Source organism: Cyprinus carpio, chromosome B21 (genome assembly GCF_018340385.1).
Source record: "Cyprinus carpio isolate SPL01 chromosome B21, ASM1834038v1, whole genome shotgun sequence".
NCBI lineage: Eukaryota > Metazoa > Chordata > Actinopteri > Cypriniformes > Cyprinidae > Cyprinus > Cyprinus carpio.
Window position 1 is genome coordinate 19,821,540 of NC_056617.1, and position 22,812 is coordinate 19,844,351.

Sequence of the window (22,812 nt, forward strand, 5' to 3'; positions counted from 1 at the left end):
AGAGCAGATATTAACTGTTACATCACGAAACACAAGATCATAAATGATAAAAACTTTAAATCAAACAATGCCATCTTTAAATCAGTTATAAAGCGCTACAGGAAAAATGGAAAAGACACCAGCGTTCATCACTCCAACCTGGAGAAAAATTAAAAATTCACCTGCTCTCTCCCCATTTACACCCATCGGGCTTGTACGGAAAGTTTGGTTTGACATACAGCTGTGTTTCACATGGAGGGGGAGCGAAGGAAACCACAAACTATCTAAAGAGTCTTTCGTTCTCCGACAAGACGAGAATGGCTTGGAATACCTAACCTTGGCACATAAAACACAAAAAAAAAAAAACAAAAATACCACACCACATCACACAGAGAAAATACAAGAATATATATTTTAGAGCCCCCTTGACAAAAACTTTCCCCCGGAAAAAATAAAAAAAAAATACCTGTCAAAGTGTCCTGTCAATGCTGGAGCCTTTTATCTGCATCCCAGGTGCATCCCTTTGTGCAAACTCGAGGACACTGCAATGTGGTTCACCAAGGAGCCGATGGGAATCAACTACCTCGGCAATATGCTAAAAAAGATTTTATTTATGGAATAATATTCTTACATCTCGAGCCTCAACAAGCAAAGATCCATCCTCCTCCACGCCTAAACCTAAAATAACCCTACCCTTTTCCATGTCTAATTTACAATCAATGGAAATGTGGAGTTCAACATCCATTATGTAAACAAAAAAAAAAAAAAAAAAAAAAAAAACTTTCAGCCAAAACTTTCAGCTAGGCTTTTTATTTTTTTATTTTTTCTCGTTTTTATCTAATTAAATGCATTTCATTAAACTTAATGTAACACTGCTTTATTTATTTGTCTTTATTTTGAATGGGGAGAGCTTATGTATTTGAAGAACTATTGTAGCTACTTATTATAATTCATTCAAATAAATTCAATTTTGCCACCCAACTGTGTCTGAATTACATTCAGGAGCACATAAGCTGTTGTAAACACTGCCCTGCTCCTGTATAAAATATCTAAGCTTAAATTGCTACATTATATTTCTCATCAGCGAAAGTAGCACCATGGCGCAGGTAGGCTACTTCACACACGCATCTCTTTCTCACTCAACAGTTAATTCAAATAAATGCTATAATTCATTCAAATAAATGTAATCTTACTGCACTGCTTAATATATTTGTCTGATCTATCGTATTTAAAGTGAGTAGAAGGCTACATCTAATAAGTTGTAACTGACGAAAATATCCGTCATTTTTATTGTTCCGGTCAAATATTGCAGCGCAAATATTATTAACATCTGTATTATTTAATGCTGGCAAATGACCATGGCATAAGCGGGATAATCAACAGCTAGCTGTGCATTAAACGATTTGAATGCACAACGTGGAGGCAAAGAACCACCCGACGCACAGCAGATTATATATGGATATGTGCTGTGTATATTTTTATGTATTGTATATATAAATACACACACATGCATGTATATATTTAAAAAAAAAAATATGTTTATATATTAAATATATGTATTTGTAATATAATTTATATGAATATAAATATAGACATGTAAACACATGTAGATATTTTCAAAATATATATTGTATGTGTATTTTTATAAACATAATAAATGTACTTCATATATATCTTTAATTTTGTATGGAATTAATTGTCATTAATCGTTTGACAGCGCTATATTGTGTAAATATTAATATTATTTTGAAATTGTGATGAACAGTTAGCATATTGAGAGATATTAATGTATTCTCGTTGCATGAGTCAAATGTAATGATTTTTCTTTTATGCCAAAAATCATTAGGACATTAAGTAAAGATCATGTTCCATGAAGATATTTTGTAAATTTCCTACCGTAAATATATCAAAACTTAATTTTTTATTTGTAATATGTATTGCTAAGAACTTTCTTTGGACAAATTTAAAGGCGATTTTCTCAATAATCAGATTTTTTTTTTTTTTTTTTTTGCACCATCAGATTCCAGATTTTCAAATAGTTGTATCTCGACCAAATATTGTCCTCCTAACAAACCATACATCAATGGAAATATTATTTATTCAGCTTTCAGATGAGGTAGAAATCTCAGTTTCAAAAATGTGCCACCTTATTACACATAATAAGGTCACATATTAAACCTGCACTGCATATATTTATTTAACTGCATCATAGCGTTTTGAATTTACCATGGCATAATGCTTTATTATGATTTTTAAATGGGTTTAATATATCATGCAGTCAGGAAAATGGTCTAATAATGTGTTTCATGGATTCTCGTGCGTGGAATGCACCACTTCCAGTAGTTTGCCGGTTAATCGACATGAGCAAAATGCAATCAAGGTTTTTTTTTTTTAATTGAGTACTCAATTGGAATCGAGGAATCCTGACAACCCTAATATTGACCTGCAATGTGTTGTCTATTGCTGTGGAGTGGGCCAGAACAATCACACTCTGGTTTGGACTGCAGCAAATGTACCTAATTTGAAAGCCCCCTTAGACTAGACACATGCTGTCCATCCTGATGCCCACATGACATGAAATTCATTTCCTTGTTAAGGAAAAGCTCCTTTCTCCAACAGGGAAGGCATTTCCTGCCATGAGCTGAGAGACTCCTGTGCTCCGAGGACATCGTTAAAACAGGCAGATGTGCTTCAGAGGTCTGACACAGTTCTTCAATTTAGCCTGTCACAAAATGGGAAATGTACAGCCTTACTCAATATAAGGGGTCCAGAATGCACCATGGGGGCATCTTGTTAGAGCAGTTTGTTTGTGTAAACTAAAGCACAGGTCCTTAGCTCTGAGGGTGTTGTTGCACAGTTGAATTGTTGTCATACGAAACGCAGCAGTGACAGAGTAGTATCAGTAACTGAGCAACCAAACACACGAGCCAAATGTTTTGTAGCCCATAGCGAGTGAAGGCCATGCTTCCTGATTTCATCAAAGTTTGATGCAGCAGTTGAACAAAATATATAAAAGCTAAAAGAAATTACAAGCTTCCAGTTCAGCTCCACGCTTTTGAGTGCAAAAGAGATAAAGCGAAAATCATACGTTCGGTTTGCAGCTCAATCAAAACTCACATTCAGACACCTGACAGTCACTCAGACTGGAAATGAATCAAAATACTGGCATATCTGATGAAAGAACTGAGTTTCTCCAACAGTCTCTGAACTGAGGAAACAGTTCAACTTGGACCGAGGACCAATGAGCCGCTGATATGCGCATGTGTGAACCCAACACATGAATGAAGACGACAAATTAACATTTTTATGGTTTCTCATGGTTTGTGTAAAAAGATGAGATGATGAAGACTAGTTTATTCACTTTATATGCTTTATATAAAGTGTTTATATAAGATTTCACATTATTGAGTGCTTTAAAAAAATAAAATTGTGTATGTTTCATCATTGCGTGATTATGTAAACGAATCAGTTATTTGAACTGGTTAGTTGAAATGAACTGTCCAAAAGAATCAGTTCATAGAAAAGAATTGATTTTCCCCGTTTGGCTGAGGCTCTGAATTACAGGTAATAATGTTGTAAATAATGTTCCATTTCATAAGACCTCAATATATCAACAAGAGCCATGGGGATTCATTTTGTGTTAAAGTGGTAATAGCCATTGAGTTGCATTTTATAAATCACCAAGGAACATGGTTTCAGCTAAAATTCTTCTTTACTGTTTTACTGAAGAAAAAAAAAATCAATGACATCTTGGATGGTCAAAAAGTTACTAAATTAATAGCAAATTTTCATTTTTGGGTGAACTATCCCTTGGTGTACTGAAAACGTAAGGCTGTTTCTGATGTATATACAATATGTTTACTACTGTGAAGCATAATGATAGTGTTATATTCAAAATCGTTTTGACATAGAAACAGGCAAATAGAGCCAAGTTGTTTTATAGAATAACTATGGCCTAAAGCAAAGTGATCAAGGTATGAAAAAAAAAAGAATAATCCCACAATGGACCAGCAAAGCCCAGACATGAATCCACTTCAGAGTTCCCCTGGATGTTGCTGTTCACTGATACTCTTCATCTTATTTGCATAATTCACATAGAAGATTCATCAAATATTTCATAATCTCAATTTACAAAAGTTTATACAATCGATGGAAAAACCATGTAATTGTTTATTGATATTAGGCTTTGAATAAATTATTTTTTTTCTCATTTATCTTTGGTATTTTTTGTAGATTTCAATATAGATTATAAAAAAAGAAAGCTGAATGAAAACATCCACATCTTTTTTTTTTTATTATTATTGATAATTTATTGTCTTCGCTGAATGACATTTACATATACATTTATGCACTTACACATTTTATCCAAAGCAACTTTTTTTATTGCTACTTTCCAATAGCCACTGTGCAGCTATTTGTTGTTTTATTTGGACCAACTCCATATCTTTGTTTGTGCAGATGGCTACCCCAAGGAGGAGATTGTATACAAATGGAAGCGCAGCTCGGTGGAGGTTGGAGACATCCGCTCTTGGCGTCTTTACCAGTTCTCCTTTGTTGGCCTGAGAAACACCACAGAGGTTGTCAGGACTGTGTCAGGTACAGTTTCAGATTTGTATTACATCTTAAATACTCGCATGTTTTTTGTTTTTTTTTAAATTGGTTGCAAACTTGTTTGCGTAAACAAGTTTAATTGAACAGAAGGACCCATATTTTTTATTTTTTTTTATTTAATACCATTTGTCATTGAAGCAACAGTAATGGGGAGTTAAAATACATAATATGTTAAAGTATGTCTTGACAAGCATATATTTACAGTATAATAGATTTTTCTATTTGGCCAATAGCTGTCGCAAACTGATCTTTTATAATAAACTATGCTATGTACACCTGGTCATCTGATCAAATAGCTTACAAATCTAGTATCTTGGCATATGTATATCTAGGATAGTGATGTCCAGAGTTTTTAAACAAGTGTTTTACCAATTGGTACCTGGGTTTCAGCATTTCTCACAGTGAGCAGCAATGGCAAACCCCACTTTATTTTTTTAAATACTAGTGTTGTTGTCACAAAATGTCATTTTAAGAGCTCTGGGCAAGAATGAATATCGTTACAATGTACACTGAAATCTGAGGTACATTTATAAATATAGCACCCATTTGAAAATTTGCTCCAGTGTTTTCAGAGTTGTGAGGACAAAGTGTTCACCGAACGATTCACCGAGAACAGCCTTATCTCAGCAAGTCCTTCTGACATTTGCCGCTGGCTCAGATGTCTCTGTAGTGGTTAAACATGAGATATACTTAATTTGGGGTATATCTAATTCTTCACTTCATGGAGATCAGTGCATTGGCCTATGGCTGAATCACAGCTGTGGTGAAACAGCCACATCGTACGACAGCAAATGTGATCTCATTTACCAGCATTTAGCTTAAGATGTACCAAAATCATTGCAGGGTGGTGTGAGATAATGAATAATGAGTGAGAAAGAGACTATGACAAAAATAACAGGAGAGAGCGGTGATTGGCTCGTGGAAGGAGTCAGCAGCCATTCTCTTGCATCATGGGAATCGCTCTAAAAAGATTGAGAAAGGTGTAAGTGTAGATACAGGCTTCCTTTTTCGGATTAGAGCTATTCTCGGAGTGACCTGATGCTGTGGCATGCAGTCGCGCTGTTGTCTGTGTGCATCAGTCTGTGTGATTTGGCTCGAGTCGTGAATGCCCTGGGACACATCAACTTCTTTCTCCGTTTACAGACACCCACGGTTTGCAGATGAGACTCTGGCGGTGCTAATCTGGAGGCAGTGGTGGTGAATGAACATGCCTCTTTTTGAGGGCATGAGTATAAAACATTTTTAGGCTCCCAGCTGTCTTGATTGGTTCAGATTTACAGAAGATATGAAATGCCCTTTTACCACCATACAGACTAATATTTTCTACATTAGTTTCCTTTCGTCAGGCTACAACATAAAGACAACAATAGCTGGTGTCTGAAAGAAGCCACACTATTAAGCAAAGATGGAAACTGTGACTTGGACTCAAGTCACACTTAAGTCTACACTTAAAAATTGACTTGAGACTTGAGTTAAGCCCTGTCCACACCAAGAACAATAACTATAAAGATAACGATATTAGCATCCACACCAGCGGACGATATCTTCTGTTTATTCTAAGTGCATGCTCATTTGTCGCTTTAAATTCTCGAGCTTGTTATAGCAGGATTGATTCTGATTGGCTGTCAATGTTTTTATCTTTCATCAGCTGGGAAAAATCGTTTTCTCGGTTACGTATGGTAACCCTCATTCCCTGAAGGGGGACGTCATGTCGGTCACCAACAAATTGGGATATCGCTTCGATAGACCAATCTACTTTGAGTGTAAACTAAACGAGCCAATGCACATTGGCATGCAATTATTGCATCCAGCTGCCGCTGATCACAGTGTGAGTATAAGAAGGCAGCAGGTGCAATGCATACCAGGTTTTTGGTGTAGGCCGGGGCTCGGAACAAGTAGTTCCACTCTCCATTGTCAAAGCACTACCTCACTGGGCGAGATTGGATAACACTGGGAAAACGTTCCTGTTCCGCTTGGAACAGGGATGCTGTGGAAGCCCCATCCTTCCCGAAGGAGTTTTTGGAAGCAAATACACATATAGCATCCATTTAGGTGTATATGGAGAAACATGAGGTGATTAAAACCCTCTTGGGAAGGCAGAAGTCTGCCAGGGAAACATGGGCTCTAAGGCTATACCGTGGACTATACCCATACGAGTACCGCTTAGGTCTCAATATGGAACCCAGCCTTCCACGCTTCTCACGGATTCATCATGAAGGCCTGGTGCCGGACATTCCACCACGTCCAGCTGCCTTGGGTGATGGAGGAACTCAACAGGGTCTACAGTATGGAAACTCTGGAGCAGTTTTAGCAAGCTGACATGAACCGGGGCCTCTCGGTGCCACTACCCGTTTGAGGTGAGAACACAGGAGGATACCGGCTCTACACGAAGGCTATAGAATCTAGCGAACGTATTAGGATTCGCCCAGCCCACAGCTCTACAAATATCTGTCAGCGAGGTGCCACGAGCCAGTGCCCAGGAGAATGCAACACTTCTAGTTGAATGAGCTCGCAACCTGAACGGGCAGGGCACAACCTGTGCCTGATAAGCCAGGGTTATGGCATCCGCAATCCAGTGAGTCATCCTCTGCTTAGAGACGGCATTCCCCTTCTGCCGGACTCCGTAACAGACAAAGAGCTGGTCTGAGGTCCTGAAGCTTTGTGTCCATTCTATGTAGCATCTTAATGCTCAGACGGGACAGAGCAAAGCCAGGACTGGGTATGCCTCCTCCAGGGGCAGCGCTTGCAAGTTCACTACTAGATTTTAGCACCTGAGTCAGGTCCCAAGAGGGTATCAAGGGGAGCCAGGAAGGATTTAACCTCCTGGCCCCTCTAAGGAACCTGGTGACGAGGTCATGCTTACTTAAAGACTACCCATTCACAGGGTCATGGTGCGCAGCAACAGGAGCAACCTGGACTTTGAGGGTGGAGGGAGACAGCCTTCGCTCCTGCCCTTGCTGCAGAAAGGAAAGCACGACTGCAATCGGGCATCTTCGGGGGTGTTCTCAGTGAGAAGAACACCACTCGATGAACAGGTTCCACTTCAAGGCGTAAGCGTGTCTCATAGACGGTGTTCTTGCCGAAGTGATGGTGTTCACTACCTCCTGGGGTAGGTCACCTAGAACCTCCGTGTTCTTTCCAGGGACCAGACATGGAGTATCCAAAGGTCAGTAGTCAGTAGATCCTTCCTCAGAGGAATCGGCCAAGGAGGGGCTGTTGCGAAGAGCAATAGTTCGGGGAACCAGGTCCAAGTGGGCCAATATAGCACCACTAGCAAGACTTGCTCCTCGTCCTCCTGGACTTTACACAGTTTCTGTGCAAGAAGGCTCACTGGGGGAACGCATATTTGCACAGGTCCCATGGCCAGCTGTGCGCCAGTGCATCCTTGCTGAGAGTTCCCTAGGTCAGGGAGTAGAAAAACTGGCAGTGAGGTCTCTGGAGAAGAAAACAGGTCTACCTGAGTGGCTCCGAAATGACTCCAAATTAGCTGGACCGGGGATGGAGTCGCCATTCTTCCGGGAGCATTGCTCGAGACAGCTTGTCAGCTGTACGGTTGAGCAGGCCCGGAATGTGAACAGCACGAAGTTACCTCAGGACTCCACAGGAGGAGGTGGCGGGTGAGTTGCAACATGCAACAGGAGTGCAGACCACCCTGTCGGTTGATGTATGCAACGGTTGCTGTGTTGTTTGTTCGGACCAGCATGTGCTTGCCTCATAAGTGACCTTTGAGATGGTTCAAGGCAAGGCGCACTGCTAACAACTCTAGGCAATTGATGTGCCACTGCCACTGCAGCTGCGGGCCCGTCTAAACCCCTGAGACTACATGCCCATTGTACGTGGCCCCCCAGCCGGTGGTGGAAGCATCCATGTAAACCACAGCACCCCTGCCCGGAGGGATGCATGATCTGACCACGGGGTGAGGGTTTGGCAAAAAGCCGGTGTAACTTGGACCCGGTGAGTGCCGCACTTCCACGCCCACCTCGGGACTCGGCCATAAAGCCAGTGCTGAATCATACTCAAAAGTAACAGCACTATAAGTGCAACTGCCGCCACCACAACCACAAGCACCATCAACAAAAGAAAACATTTCAACCGCACCCCTGCCCTTGAACATATACGAATAGAAGCGTGCTGTCTGTTCGACCGAATCCAACTCCATACTGAGAAAAGAGATCCTCTGTGTCGGGGAGAGTTTGCTCTTTTCCCAGTTGACCTGAAGGCCCTTCGTCGCACGGAGCGCAAGGTAAGTGGCGTTTCGGTGTTCTTTCTGAACTTCCGGATCATGACAACCCTCGTGAAGGTCCTTCAGTGCCTTGGCCTGGTGCACCTGCAGTAACGCCATAGCGTGTAAGGTGGAAGCAGCTTCCCCACAGGCCGCACACTCAATACATATCTAGACAAAACAAACGACTACAGGCACGCCAAGTAAGTAAGTAAAAAAAATTTATATATTTAGCACCTTTCACAGACAAGAAGTCACAAAGTGCTTTACAATCTGTTAATAAAAAGGATCAAACATGCATACAATAAATCTACCAATAACACAAACACACAGAAACACTCTTCACAAACATGAAAAGACAAATAAACCACTGCTGTTAAATAAAAGCGAGTTCAAAAAGATGCATCTTCAGGTGTTTTTTAAAAGAATTGACCGAACCCATAGTTCTCAGTGCTAATGGAAGTGAGTTCCAAAGCCTCGGTGCCACAGTACAAAAAGCACGATCACCTTTAGTCTTAAGATATGTTCTAGGGACAATTAAAAGGTCCAGACCAGAAGACCGTAAGAGCCGACCCGGTGAATGTTTATGTAAAAGATCCTGAATATAGAGAGGTGCCTGACCATGCAAGGCTCTATAAGTGATAACTAAAATTTTAAACTGCACTCTGAATTCAACTGGGAGCCAATGAAGGTCCTTTAGAACTGGTCTTATATGAGACCACTTACTGGTACCAGTCAACAGCCTTGCAGCTGCATTTTGTACAACTTGTAGTCGCTCCATAGAAGACTTATTCAAACAAGTATACAGAACATTGCAATAGTCCAAAACGTGACGAGATGAAGGCATGAACAAGCATCTCCATCTCTTTTCTTGAGACCACCGATCTAATCTGAGCAATGTTCCTAAGATGGAAAAAACATGAGCGAACTACAGACTTTATATGACTGTTAAAACATATGGCTCTATCCAGAAAGACACCTAGATTTCTTATTTCACTACAATCTGAAGTGGCTGAAACCCCCAAAACCTCCTTAATCCTAGGTATAATATTATCAGGAGCAAAGATCATCATTTCAGTTTTATCCTTATTAAGTTGCAAAAAATTGTTTGCCATCCATTTATTAATGGAGACTAAACACTCCTGTAGAACTGACAGTTTATCTAGACTATCAGGCCTAAACGAGATAAGTAACTGAATGTCATCTGCATATAAATGATAAGATATTATTTTAAAACTATTAATAATCTGTCCAAGGGGAAGCATATACAAGTTAAACAACAAAGGGCCCAGCACAGAACCTTGAAGCATCGAGGGTAGTGAGGGAGGAGGAGCCACTGGGGCAAGTTCTGAACCACTGAGAACCAGCGTGCGCCACCCCGAGAAACCAATCATCCAGCTTCAAGGGATCGGGACGCGATGGAAGTTTCCACTCGAGACCTACCCTCTCGATGGCCCGGGAAAGCATAGCTGCCATTTCAGGATCCGTTTCAGGCTTTGCCACCATCCCGGAGGGCGGCAGCATGGCCGAATCTTTATTCGACATCTCTCACTCCGATGCTGAGATCGACATCTGGTCGGGGGGATCAGCTCCGAGATGGTCATCTTCCCTCAGCGGGAACATGACACATCCATGAAGGCCACTTCAGCATGCTTTAAGCCCAGACAAGTGAGGCAGTGATCGTGACCATCACCCAGTGCCAGATAATGACCGCACCCAGAAGGGCAATCCATCGTCTTCATAAAGATGCACCCGTGGAGCTCTTTTAGAGGAAATTCGCTCTTTAGGAAATGCTCTTTTAGTGCTGAGGCACACGGGGAGATAGCCGCTTGCAACACGATGTCATTTGAAGTTGAAATGCAATCCAGTGTTTCCCATTTATCACCTTCTCTGGCGGCCGCCAAAGTTTCATAAAGAACAGAAGATGTTTTTACACTTCTCTTAATAACATAAACTGTATTTGAAGCATCTGTCAAACAAACTAAAATCAAAAGTGTGATATGGCTTTGTGTCCTTACCACATCGCGAAAGGCTTCAGCTGCACACAACACCAACAGTTACGCATTATTTTCACATTTGCGTTAATTCCAAAATTATTGTAGATGGTTTATTACAGTATTTAACCAGATTTGTGATTAGACTCATTTGTAAACCTGTTTTACTGAAACTGCACGTTTCTGCATGAAAAAAAGTATCAGCAAGTGAAGAAATTATGACAAAAAAAATGTAGTTTTCCTATTGTAAAACTGTATAATATATGATTTATAAAAGATTACTTTTTTATTAACATTTATTTTAAATTGCAGTATAATATATTATTGTATACTACTACTAATATTAATAAAAACTTACATTGGATTGGACTTTGACCTTAGGGACTTGTGAACATGTCTGCAATTAAGTTGACATTTTTTCAGTAGTTTGGTCATTCATCCGTTTTAAAAAGAGTGTTGTGCCTAAGAAAAATCAGTCACTGAATTAAGCTTAAACTGCAATCTCCCAGCCTGACCAGATAAAAAAGTGTTCAAAACCCCTCTGAAACCAGGCTGAAATAACTTGATTGTATTCTGACCTGTAACTCAGCTCTAGCGGTGATTAGAGCCTCAAGTCTTTTTGGATATGATTCCACAAGCTTTAATCATCTGGGGATTTTCTGCCATTTTTCTCTGCATATCCTTTCAAGCTGTGTCAGGTTGCCAGTGGACAGACATTTTCAGGTTTCAACAGATTTTCTCAAATCCGGGCTATGGCTGGGCCACTCAATATTCACAGTCATCCCTAAAACACTTTTGCATTGTCTTGGCTTGCTTAGGATACTTGTCCTGTTGGAAGATGAACCTCTGGCACAGTCAGAGGTCCTGAGCACTTTGGACTGAGTTTTCATTGAGAATTCGTCTGTATTTTCATTTGTTCATATTTCCTTTTACCCCACCCCCCTTCACTGTTGAAATGCCATTGCACAGGTGATGAGTGCTCCCTGGTTTTCTGACAGTTTTAAAACCCACTACTTCTAAATTTTGTTCTAGTAAGCCTTTTCACTCAGACTCTTGATGACATTGGGTCATGTATTCCATCTTCCATAAACAAGCCTGTTGAAAGAACCATCCCTAAATAATTTACTTACATGAATGTTAGACCTGTGTTGAAAAGTCTCAAATGTAATTTTAGGCCAGTTTCTAATTCTCTGTCCATTTTTTTCCCCTCACAAAATCAGTTTTGACCTGTGGGGTCCCTCAAGGCTCTATTCTTGCCCCTATTTTATTCTCTTTTATACTGATTTTAACAAGCACAGAGTACTGTTTCATTGCTATTCTGACTACACTCAAATTTCTGTCTTTTAGGCAAAGCAACATCAAATATCTCAGCTCTTACCTCCCTGTGTCTGTAGGATATGAAAGCTGGGATGCCCTTAAACCTTCAATTTTAATGAGATTAAGAATAAAGCAATAGTGTTTTGGCCTGTAGCTACAGCAGGTAGCATAAATCAAATGTTGGGTATCTTGGCCATGTTAAATCCTAAGTAAAAACAAAAAAGGGATGCATTTGATTCTACTTTGAAATATGATGAGCAGATAAATGCAGTGGTAAACTCTAGTTTTTTGCAGTTAAAACTCTTAGCAAAGGTTAAGTGCTTTTTAGCCTTTTCAGAGTTTCAAAAAGATATACATGCTTTTATCTCATCTCGTTTAGATCTGCAGTCACCGCAGATCACTCTCTTAAGAACACAAAAGGAAGAATTAGAATTTCTGACATGAAGATGATGATGATGCCTCACAAACCTTTAAGCTTCTCAAGGCTGCAGTTTTTCGTTTATCAAAGATCTTCTGCATCAAACCAGTTCTCCCTCTCTCTCATCAAACATCAACTGGAGCCTCAACAAACTGACACAGGACTCTCTCTTTCAGATGGTCGAGACACGCAAGTATCAAGCTTAGTCTTATTATTTGATGCATTAAGAATTACTCACCTCTTTTCACAAGATGTGTTAAAATTAAGACAGTGATGATTCATTCAGGCTGTTGATCTGCTGAATTGCAGATTTTGGCAAAACTGCATGATTTTATTCTTTATTCTCCTTAACTTTGATTTGCTTAAATTTCCCTAATAATGCCGATTGTTGCTGCATGCTCTTAGATAATGTTGGTCAATATTAGAATATTATTATCTATGGCAAAGAGAGTAATATATCCTACTATAGTCTATAGACATTATTACTAAACATTTGTTGGACAAGTGTTGGCTGGATCGCTGAGACTGATTCTGCCAGTAACTCAAAAAAGTTATTTAATCCAAATACCTATAACTGAAAATAATTAAATCACTTTTGGCTCTCTAGCAGTATCATCATCAAAACATTGTCAGCTTCTCATTGGCTTAAGTAAGTCACTCACAGGCATGCCAGAAGTATGCCAAGGGGATGCAGCGCCTCGTTTCCTTCTCAGGGAACTAAACTGTACCTACAGGTAATTAGGCTGCCCTTGAGCATTCACTTAAAATAACTGCAACCTATACTTAAGACTGCATAAATAATTGTTTTAGTGTGAAAATTATGGGTATACTTATAAAGACAGACGAATGAACGAATATGCAAGCCATGACACTATTCTCCCCTCTTATGTAATCAGCCTACTTAGTGCAACAGTGAGTTGAAGTCTCACAAGCATGCATCCCTGTTACTTTATTTAAAAGGACTTATGATTTATGTCTGGTGGAATGGTTGAAAAGTGTTATACCCTTTTACTCAAGCGCAGAGTATTACAGTGAGTTGGAGATGCTTTTTCTACACTTAAAAGACACCTTTATCCAAACTAACATGCAGTGCATTCAAAGTAATAAGTATACATATTTTATTAGCATGCATGTTCCCTTGGAATCTAACCCTGGATGACCCATAGCAAAAAGTCTGAATACTGAATGTCAAAGTGACATTTCAGGTTTTTCATTTGATTAAATTTTAAAGTTATGCTGTCTTGTGTTTTGCTCCACACGTGTTCCATGACCCAGTTTTCCCTCATGTTTAATTATGTTTCATTAGTTCCATGTGTGTCTCATCATCCCATCGTCTAGTCATGTGTATTTAAAGTGTTTCATGTTCTTATTTTCTTTTTCCGCTTTTGAATGTCGTCTTTCCCGTTATGTGTGATTTCCTGGTTCCGCAAAGATTATTAAAGTCTCAGTGTTTGAATTCAACTCCTCGTTCCTCGCTCCCTCACAGTAGTGTCAGTGACTTGTTTTTTTTTTTTTGTTTAGTTTTTTTTGCTTTGTTGTTATGGAGTTTTGGAGTGTAGGAAAACATTTTAAAGCATTTAAGCATAAGGGGTAATGCACCTATTACCTACCTTTATCACTTCTGCTCTCAAAGATGGATTATTTACATTCATTGATCTGGCAGATGCTTTTATCCGAAGTGCATTCGAGCAGTGCATCAATATTATTATTATCTACCAGCTCACAACATAATGCATAATAAATGATTCATACTGGCCTTCCTGTTCCTGATGCTTAGCACTGCTTTGCACCTTGTAGTAAACCCTCTTTTTTTACTTTCATGAAGTCTTCTCTGGACTTTGATAATAAGACTGGCCTGTTGGTGTTACTGAGCTCATCAGTATACATTTATGCAATTAAAAAACTTGGTGACATTAACAACCAAAATAAACCTAAATCACAGATTTCTATTCATTACCCCCCACCCCCACCCCATGAATTAGTTGATTTAGATTCTTGTTTTTAAAACCATGCAACTTTTTGTTTGACAGAGTGAGAATCCAATGCTTTTATTTGTGTCTAAACCCCTGCCTTTTGCTCGCTTTCTTATGCAATAAGATAATCACTGCGACAATGCCTGCATCTCTGCTTCTCTCAGTTCAATCAGCAGTGCGTCTCATCTGACGTCATCCACACCTTCTAACTGTGAGATTTTTTATTCTGTAATAGATTATTGAAGAAACACTACAGACACTGACTGCTTTGTGCCAAATAAATCTAAACTTTATCCCTCTTTTTTTCAGTGGAGGAGGAGATTGTTGGTTAATAACAGCTTAAATTGACAGACAAATAAATACTGTCCAAGAAAATATTTCTGTAAAAGAAAACAACAGCATACAGGTTTCGAACGACATGAAGGTGCATAAAATACAGAATTTTCTTTTCTTTTTCTAGCATATAAACAGCTATATAAGATTCACAGAACATTTCACAGTATCCCAGCTTCTGTAACATATTCTGTGAATAAGACGAGAGCCTGTAGTTTATCACTGACTAAAGCTGCAGCAATTTTGCTTTTCACTAATTAGATCACGTCTGTTTGAAATGCACATTATTATTATTTTTCTCTCCCCCAGCACATCCAGGATTAGTTTGTTCATCAGCGCCCTGATTGTTCTGTGAAGATAAGCCTCTTTTAAACCAGTTAAAAAGGGGAGAATAAAAAGGATCTTTGGTGTCTGGATGGGTTTGCAACACAGCTTGACAGAGCTAGTTATGGAACTGTCATGGAGCTTAGACGTAAAGCCGAGGAAAAATAAGGTTTTTCCACATTTGAAGGTCAACCAAATTCCTATTAAAAAGGCCTTTAAAATGCAAGCAATTTAACAGAAATGCTTAATCATTATTATGTTCTTTTCCAAATTCAAGGGACAAGGATTAAAACAATTCACATGCCTTTGATTAGGGAGACTTACAAAATATGCAATGTCAGGGGGCTCCAGAAATAGAGTTGGGAACCTTACAAGATGTTAAGGAAATATGAGATATGGACTGCAAATCTCATTTGTGCTATTACATTGCTAAAATAATTTTTGAATAAAAATATCTAAATGCAAAATTGCATACATTTTTATTGACCATTTTGTGCATAAGTAACATTTGTACATAGAGGTCCCTGGCCTGTGCTGAAGCTATTTTAACCGTCTTTTGGCAAGCTTTCTTTCTGTTCATGGTTGCTTGTGATTTGCATATAGGTCTCAACAATGCATGAAAGAGACAGAAGGAAAAGAGAGATATAAAAAACGCTGCCCTCAAAGAGAAGCCTGGGAATGTTCCCACTGTGCAGAGATAAAAGGCAAACAGACATCTCATATCATCTTTTTTTTTTTTTTTTTTTTTTTTTTTTTCGTGCACCATTTGTTCCATTACAGGCAAACAGACTGTCAGATGAGATCTCCTGGCAGATTCAGCCTTTGAGGTGCTGCGCTGTGCTCTCATTAGGGACAATCTAAGCACTGGGCTGCTTTGAAGTCCGTGAGCTGAGAATGAGATAAATGCAGTGGAGATGACGCAGCTACTTCAGTCAAACATTCACAGCATCTGAGAGAGATACACTTCCCTGTACCTTCTTCTAGATTTCATTTGGAAAAAAAACAGCAACAGGAAGAAATAATTTTTAGTTCAAAAATACATTCCGCCTCTGCAGCTTTGACATCAGTGATCAGTTATGCGTAAGGGCTACAAAATTCATCACATTTCAAAACTCCTTAATTCATATATTACCCTCCTTGATTACTTTGCAATTTACTGCAGTATAGACGATACAGAAAATGCACTTGCTGATGGTCATGAATAATTATTCTGATTTCCAGTTACACTATATCAATTGCATGTAGCATTTTTTTTTCCTCTGGTCCACAACCCATAACAAAACTCCAAAAAAAAAATTGTTTTTGGTTACTGTATAGAACCACTGGTCTAAAAAAGAGGAAACTCTGAAAATGGTGAGAGGTGATTCTATTTGTACATGTGTGTTTGTTTACGCAGTGTTGTGTTGTTGTTGTTTTTTTACTGTCACTTGTTATAATCAATAAAGCTTTTATCATAAAATTACATACAGCAATTATAGTTTTGGCTATAGAAAGTCCGTTTGACAGCTATCCGGCTATCCTTCTTTCATCGCCAATACTTTGTTAAGCCATTGGTTAATGGGATTGAGTGTTATCAGTATGTTCCCCCAAGATGAATGTCTCCTCTAATGAGTTTTGCAAAACCCATCAAACACTTTCAGCCAATGTTTTTGACAGCAGGTCATGGGAGCCATTAGGGAGATGCCTTATTAGTAAACACAGACAGTAATGGTCCTTGACTTTGACTTTGCTGAGTATGCTAAATTAGGGTGTTTTTACAGCAATTTGCCAGCAGAAAAAAAGAAAGACTGTTGCTTAGGGGGCTTCATCTAATGCAGGTCGTAATGAATACAAATTGAAATGGTGGACCACGGTAAGCATAATTTGGGAGTAGTCCATCAGAAAAGTGCCCTGTCAGTAGAAAGAGTATTTATGAAACACTGCAGGTGTAGGTACCCTAATGATACCATCAGTAAGCGAGAAATAAGGAAGGAAGTGTTGTCAGAAAAGCACAAATAGCTTACCTCACTCTCATCATTAACTTTCTAAAAAGGGAGGTCTTTAAAGGTGCACTAGGTAAGATTATTTTCAAAAACAGAAAATCTGCAGAGATACTGCAGTCAATAAGTTAAAGCAACAAACAAAGCCTGTGCCATGACTATTACTATTAGCTAGACAGATATGGTGTGCACAGTATAGCCTTTTACTATAGAACACATGAAGATATGTTACAATAAATAAATTAGGTCTGTCCAGTAACATGCAAGATACGGTAACACTTTATTTTAAGGTGTCCTTGTTACAGTGTAATTATACTGAGTAATATTAATTAACTACATGTACTTACTATATGGTTAGAGTTGGGAATAGGGTTTGGCTTTGGGTGACTTGTATGTAATTATGCATCATTTATTGTTATTATAATACTAAGTATATGTAACATGTAACACTTATTAAAGGGGTCATATGATGCGATTTCAAATCTTCCTCTCTCTTTGGAGCGTTACAAGCTCTTGGTGAATAAAGAAGATCTGTGAAGTTGCAAAGAGTAAAGTCTCAAACCCAAAGAGATATTCTTTATAAAAATTAACACTCATCCACGCCCCCCTGAAACGACTCGCTCTAACACGCCCCCACATCACTACGTCAGTATGTGGGAAGATTTGCATAACGCCGCCCAGATGTTCACGCAAAGAAAGAAGGCATGGCTTTTATTCTCGTTGCTGAACTTGTCACATAGGGTTCTCTGCCCATGTCAGTGTGTCTGGGATTGTGTTCTTGCTGGGTGTTTTTGCTTGACAAATGACTGCTCCTTGTGATTCCTCTCTTAGAAGCCACATGCTTTTCGCAGACTGCAGTGTTGTTGAGGGACGTGCAGATTGTATTGCCATGTTGTTTTTCATTTGCTTGATTTTCTGACTCCTAAATCCTTTGATGTTCGGATGGGAGAAAGATGTTGTTTTTCCCCTCCCCCTTTCCAGAGTCCTTTACAGTAGCCACAGCACACTCCACCTCACTTTTTCTTGTGGTATCTTAGACTACTGGTAAAGTGTGTGAACCTGTACTTTATAAAGTGTACAACAGTACTGTGGCCCGTTATCAGACATAACGGTGTCTGGAATTCTGTGGCGAATGAATGCTTCTTATCGGGCTGCAATGTCTGTGTTGGCTGTGGCGACATTGAGATGTGCTGCTTTACTCAGTGTTGGAGAAGCTACTCTGAAACTGTAGCTTGACCCTGCTACAAGCTACTCATGAATTAAAGTAGTTAAGTTACATTCAAGCTACCCTTCTGAAAAAGTACCTAGCTACACTACAAGTTACTATCAAAAAGTAGCTGGCTACATTGAAACTAATTTCAATTTTTTTTACAATTAACATTACAAATAACCGAATAATTGTTAATGAAGAATTATTGCATGGGGAAACACAGTTCTTGGGCCTCTGAGGAGCAGGTCTTTAGCAATGGGCAGGTTTTCTGTTTCAGGCCAGTATAGTTCTCGATGAGTTTAGCACAGATGGAGTCTGCCTTCTGATTCTTTATCACATTCAGCCTTGCTTCTGTAGCTGGATAGCTTCACATTACAGCATCCACAAACACTTCCATTACCCTTTTCTGCTTCTTTGAATATGTGCTTCTCACGAGCTCTTGATATTGTGTCTGAATTACGTACCCAGTACTGCCAGCACTGATAATCGAACCTGCAGCCTTCAAGTCTAAATCTGTGTTTAACTAATATACATATAAACCTAAACATATTAAAATAATATCTACTAATATTAATATTAATGTTAATATTAATAATATCTACTAATGTTAATTTTAATTCTTTAAATTATGGCTCTTACATTACTGATAGGTCAGTTGCTGCAACAGCAGTCCCTGTGTCCGACAGTCTTTCCACATTCAGTCAAAGGTTCCCTACCAATCAAATATTTGGGCACACTTGACTGAATTTGTTTCTTGTGATGTTAAAATCCCTTTGATTTAAAGGAAACATGGTGACTCAGTAGTGTTGTTCACCTTGGTTAATGGAATGAAGTTGGTTAATAGAATTTCCAGACTGTGCTAGGCTGTGCTGGGATGGTTTTGACAGATGTTTTAATAAAACTGAAATAATAGGGAGAGAGCATGTGTGTACGTTTGTTTATAATGTGATTTTTTTTTCCCCAGGAGATTATGTGGTTCTGACCGTCTTCTTTGACTTAAGCAGAAGAATGGGTTATTTCACCATCCAGACATATATCCCTTGTACCTTGATCGTTGTTCTGTCCTGGGTTTCATTCTGGATCAACAAGGATGCAGTGCCAGCCAGAACGTCTTTGGGTAAGACTCTCTGTTTACATTCTGCATGATATGAAACAACTATTTTATCTGTCTTTTTATATACAGTTAATATAAACATCCTTAAAACAAATTGACTTGAGAATAAAAATTAGGTTAATTTAAAAAACAATAATTAACATCATTTATTTTTTATCTTGTCTTACCTATAAACACCATTTGTCTTATTCAGCAGTTTATCTTTCCTGCAGTGACTCCTGACCTCAGTGTTTTATTATTGAGAATCCTAAATTATCTGCTATGTTGAAATAAAAATATAAATATCGGCGCTAAACTCCTAATGTTTGTTTAATTAACATGTAATTTGAGTCTTCTAGATGTGCAAAATGATGGGCAGTTACACACCAGTCTACACTAACTTATTGGCAGATGGCACAAGCTCTGCCCACTGAGGTATTGCATTACTGATGCCTCATAATGAAGCACTCACAGTTCAGACTGCTTGCTCTCCTGTTGCCAGCCTCACTCAACCACACCCTTTCTGCCACATACCAACCTCCCTACTCAAGCCAGTAAACCGTCCGGCCTGCAGCACCTCATTCCTGGAGAGGTCTGCTAATGCCATCTGTGCCCCCATCTTGTGGCCCACCTTGAACTGAAAGGGTTGTAGTGCCAGATACCAACAGGTGATCCACACGGTGATGTCCTGCACATGCAGCGTTTGGCCTAAGTATTCTGTCTAAGGTGGTGGGTGTCGGTTCCCTGAAGATCCTGAAAAGAAGCATCACAAATGGGTGTAATCAAAAGAGGGTAGTGAAGGCTGTTTTTTGTTTGGACTGAGGCAATAAGTAGATGCACCACCAATCCAGGGTTCATTTTAAATTGCTGCCGTATGAGATCAATACAACTGGTGAGACTACATCTGTAAATTCATCTTGCAGTTTGGCAAGTGAGCTAGGAGAGTGAGAGATGATCCTATTGTGGACACATTGGAAAGAACTGAACTTTGAATTCGCCTTTGTCCCAAGATCATCCACTGCAATCACTGCCATCATCAGTGCAATCAGAACCACCTCCTTGCATTGTTTAAGGAGGTTGAGGTGATACACTTGACATGCTCTGCTCCCAGATCGCCCACCACACACCAGCTTACAGGCAAGCCATCCTGGCTTCCCCACTGCCATAGTGGCAGGAAGGTGGCAATAGTCTGGTGAAGAGAGAGGGTAGCTGGAAAAGGAGAGGTGGAAGCCCCTGTTCCAGCCAGTGCGCCTCCCCGGGTGGGTGGTTTTGGAAACTAGGGAAGCCTTGGAAGTTGTCAGGCCTCACCCCCAATTGCAACAGTCAGGGAGGCATGCTACTGCACAACCTGGGTAGAGGGAGAGATTGAGAAGAGAAAGGGATTACGGGAAGGGCTGGAGAGGTAAACCAAGAGAAAAGGTGCATGTCGAGTGGTGGCACTGGACCCATTTGGCTACATATTTTGGAAGCTCAGCAATAAGCTGGACCTCCAGATCAGCTGGTGTCACAGACCTGCTGGATCATCCCGAACGGCTGACAGTTTTTCCCCAGTTCGACGGACACACTGCTGCTTTTGTTTTAGGTAGTGGACCACACAGGATGACCTGCTTGAGGTTCATAATCTAGGAAGTTATTCATGGTTAGCTTTTGAGATGCTACTTCAGACACCAGCAGGTGAGGCACCCCTGTCACTGAGCATGCGGCCACCCACATGCCTCTGTTGTATTCTCGAATGAGACCACGAATGCCTCTGGTTTATCCTGTGGACCATTTTTGGGGAATGGTACCTGGATAACATTGGACTCTTTGTCTACAGCCCTACCTTTGTGGCTCATCATGTTCCACGGCATCTGCCAGCCCTCTTTCCAGGCACAGAGGAGTTCAAGAAGGCCAGATGTTGGGTTTGGTAGAGTCTGGTTAGTGAATTGTCCATCTCAGCAAGGGGCAACAACTCCAGGGCAAATAACTTTTTTCATCCCAGGTTTCAACACTGCTGTAGCAAGTTTGGAGTTGTGGGAAGGAGAAGGTCTGAAGCCCAGGGAGTGGAGGCTTCATCCTCAGATTGTGAGCCAGAAATTCTACAACAACAGGAATTCCGCAAATCTGACTTGGATCTGTTCACTCAAGATGACTCAGTGTCCCGTTTGGCTTTCTCCTCGAGCACTGCTGAGCTCGGATGCACTAGCACATGACTAGCCAAACTGTATGCCTTTACACAAATGAGCCTCCACCCAGAAGCCTTTTGAAGAGTCCGGATTTAGTGTCAATTCTGGAGCAACCTCATTCCTTTCAGGAAAGATCTGCTTTCTCTGGCCCAGTGCAGGTTTTGGCATCCTCAGCTGAAGATATTGAGGCTTTGGGTTTGGCACAATTCTGACTCTTAAGTGATTATTGCTTTTGGCCTTGTCTTTGTACAGTGGGAAATAAAAGCCAAACTATGAACATGTACTTTCTATGTAAAAGATACATATCACAGATATAACCTCAGTAATCCATATGCAACAGACATTGAAATCTCCTTGTTCTTATTTGAGTATTATTTACTTTGCTCCCCAGGAATCACGACTGTGCTTACCATGACCACTTTGAGTACCATTGCTAGGAAGTCCTTACCCAAAGTGTCGTACGTCACGGCTATGGACCTCTTCGTATCAGTGTGCTTCATCTTTGTTTTCGCCGCTCTGATTGAGTACGGAACGCTCCACTACTTTGTGAGCAACCGCAAGCCCAGCAAAAACAAAGACAAGAAGAGGAAAAATCCCGTGAGTACACTTCCTAAACAATTCACATTATCATCTACCAATACAACAATATTATAAAGTGTATTAACTACTAGTATTTCTATTTACTACTATTATTTCTAATTCTAAGATTAGCCTATTTGATAACTGCAATTTTTAGGGTTTTTTTAGGGTCGGATTAGCTGCTAACTTTAAAGTCTATCCAAGGTTGAGTTCTTCAAAGTACTCCAAATAATAACACTCTTCCACAAGTTAGCAAGCTACCTAGGTAGCATTTCTAGGCTTAGAGTGCTCCCAATGTGAAGATGATACCTCGCTTTGGTGAAATGCTTAGGTAGCATCACTTCTGGATGAGAATGATAATACTTTGAGTTCAGTGTAAAAAAAAAAGATAGTCTGTCTAAATGCGTAAAATTAGTTTTGTAGTGAACTAAACCTGCCAAAAAGCATCCAGAAAGCGGCCAGCAGGCATGTGAGTTATGTGTGCGTGCTACAGTTTTGTGTTGTTAGCTTAGCAATTAAGGCTTTATTGTTAACTCTGTAGGAATCCACTTTGAGTGCTTCATGTGAGGAAAGCTATTTGTGATGCAGCTAAGTGTGATCGTTGGTTGTCTATGA

The 22,812-nt window shown here is 39.8% G+C and overlaps 1 protein-coding gene across 4 annotated transcripts in view; it reads left to right on the plus strand.

The window, feature by feature from the left end:
* Positions 1-22,812, plus strand: part of LOC109046927 (gamma-aminobutyric acid receptor subunit gamma-2-like) — a 64,827-nt gene that overhangs the window by 35,123 nt on the left and 6,892 nt on the right. For all 4 annotated transcript variants that reach the window (XM_042747926.1, XM_042747927.1, XM_042747928.1 and 1 more), the window contains exons 6-8: positions 4,438-4,575; positions 19,325-19,477; positions 22,010-22,215. In XM_042747926.1, coding sequence (XP_042603860.1) covers positions 4,438-4,575; positions 19,325-19,477; positions 22,010-22,215 — 497 coding nt within the window. The remainder of the gene's footprint in view (positions 1-4,437; positions 4,576-19,324; positions 19,478-22,009; positions 22,216-22,812) is intronic.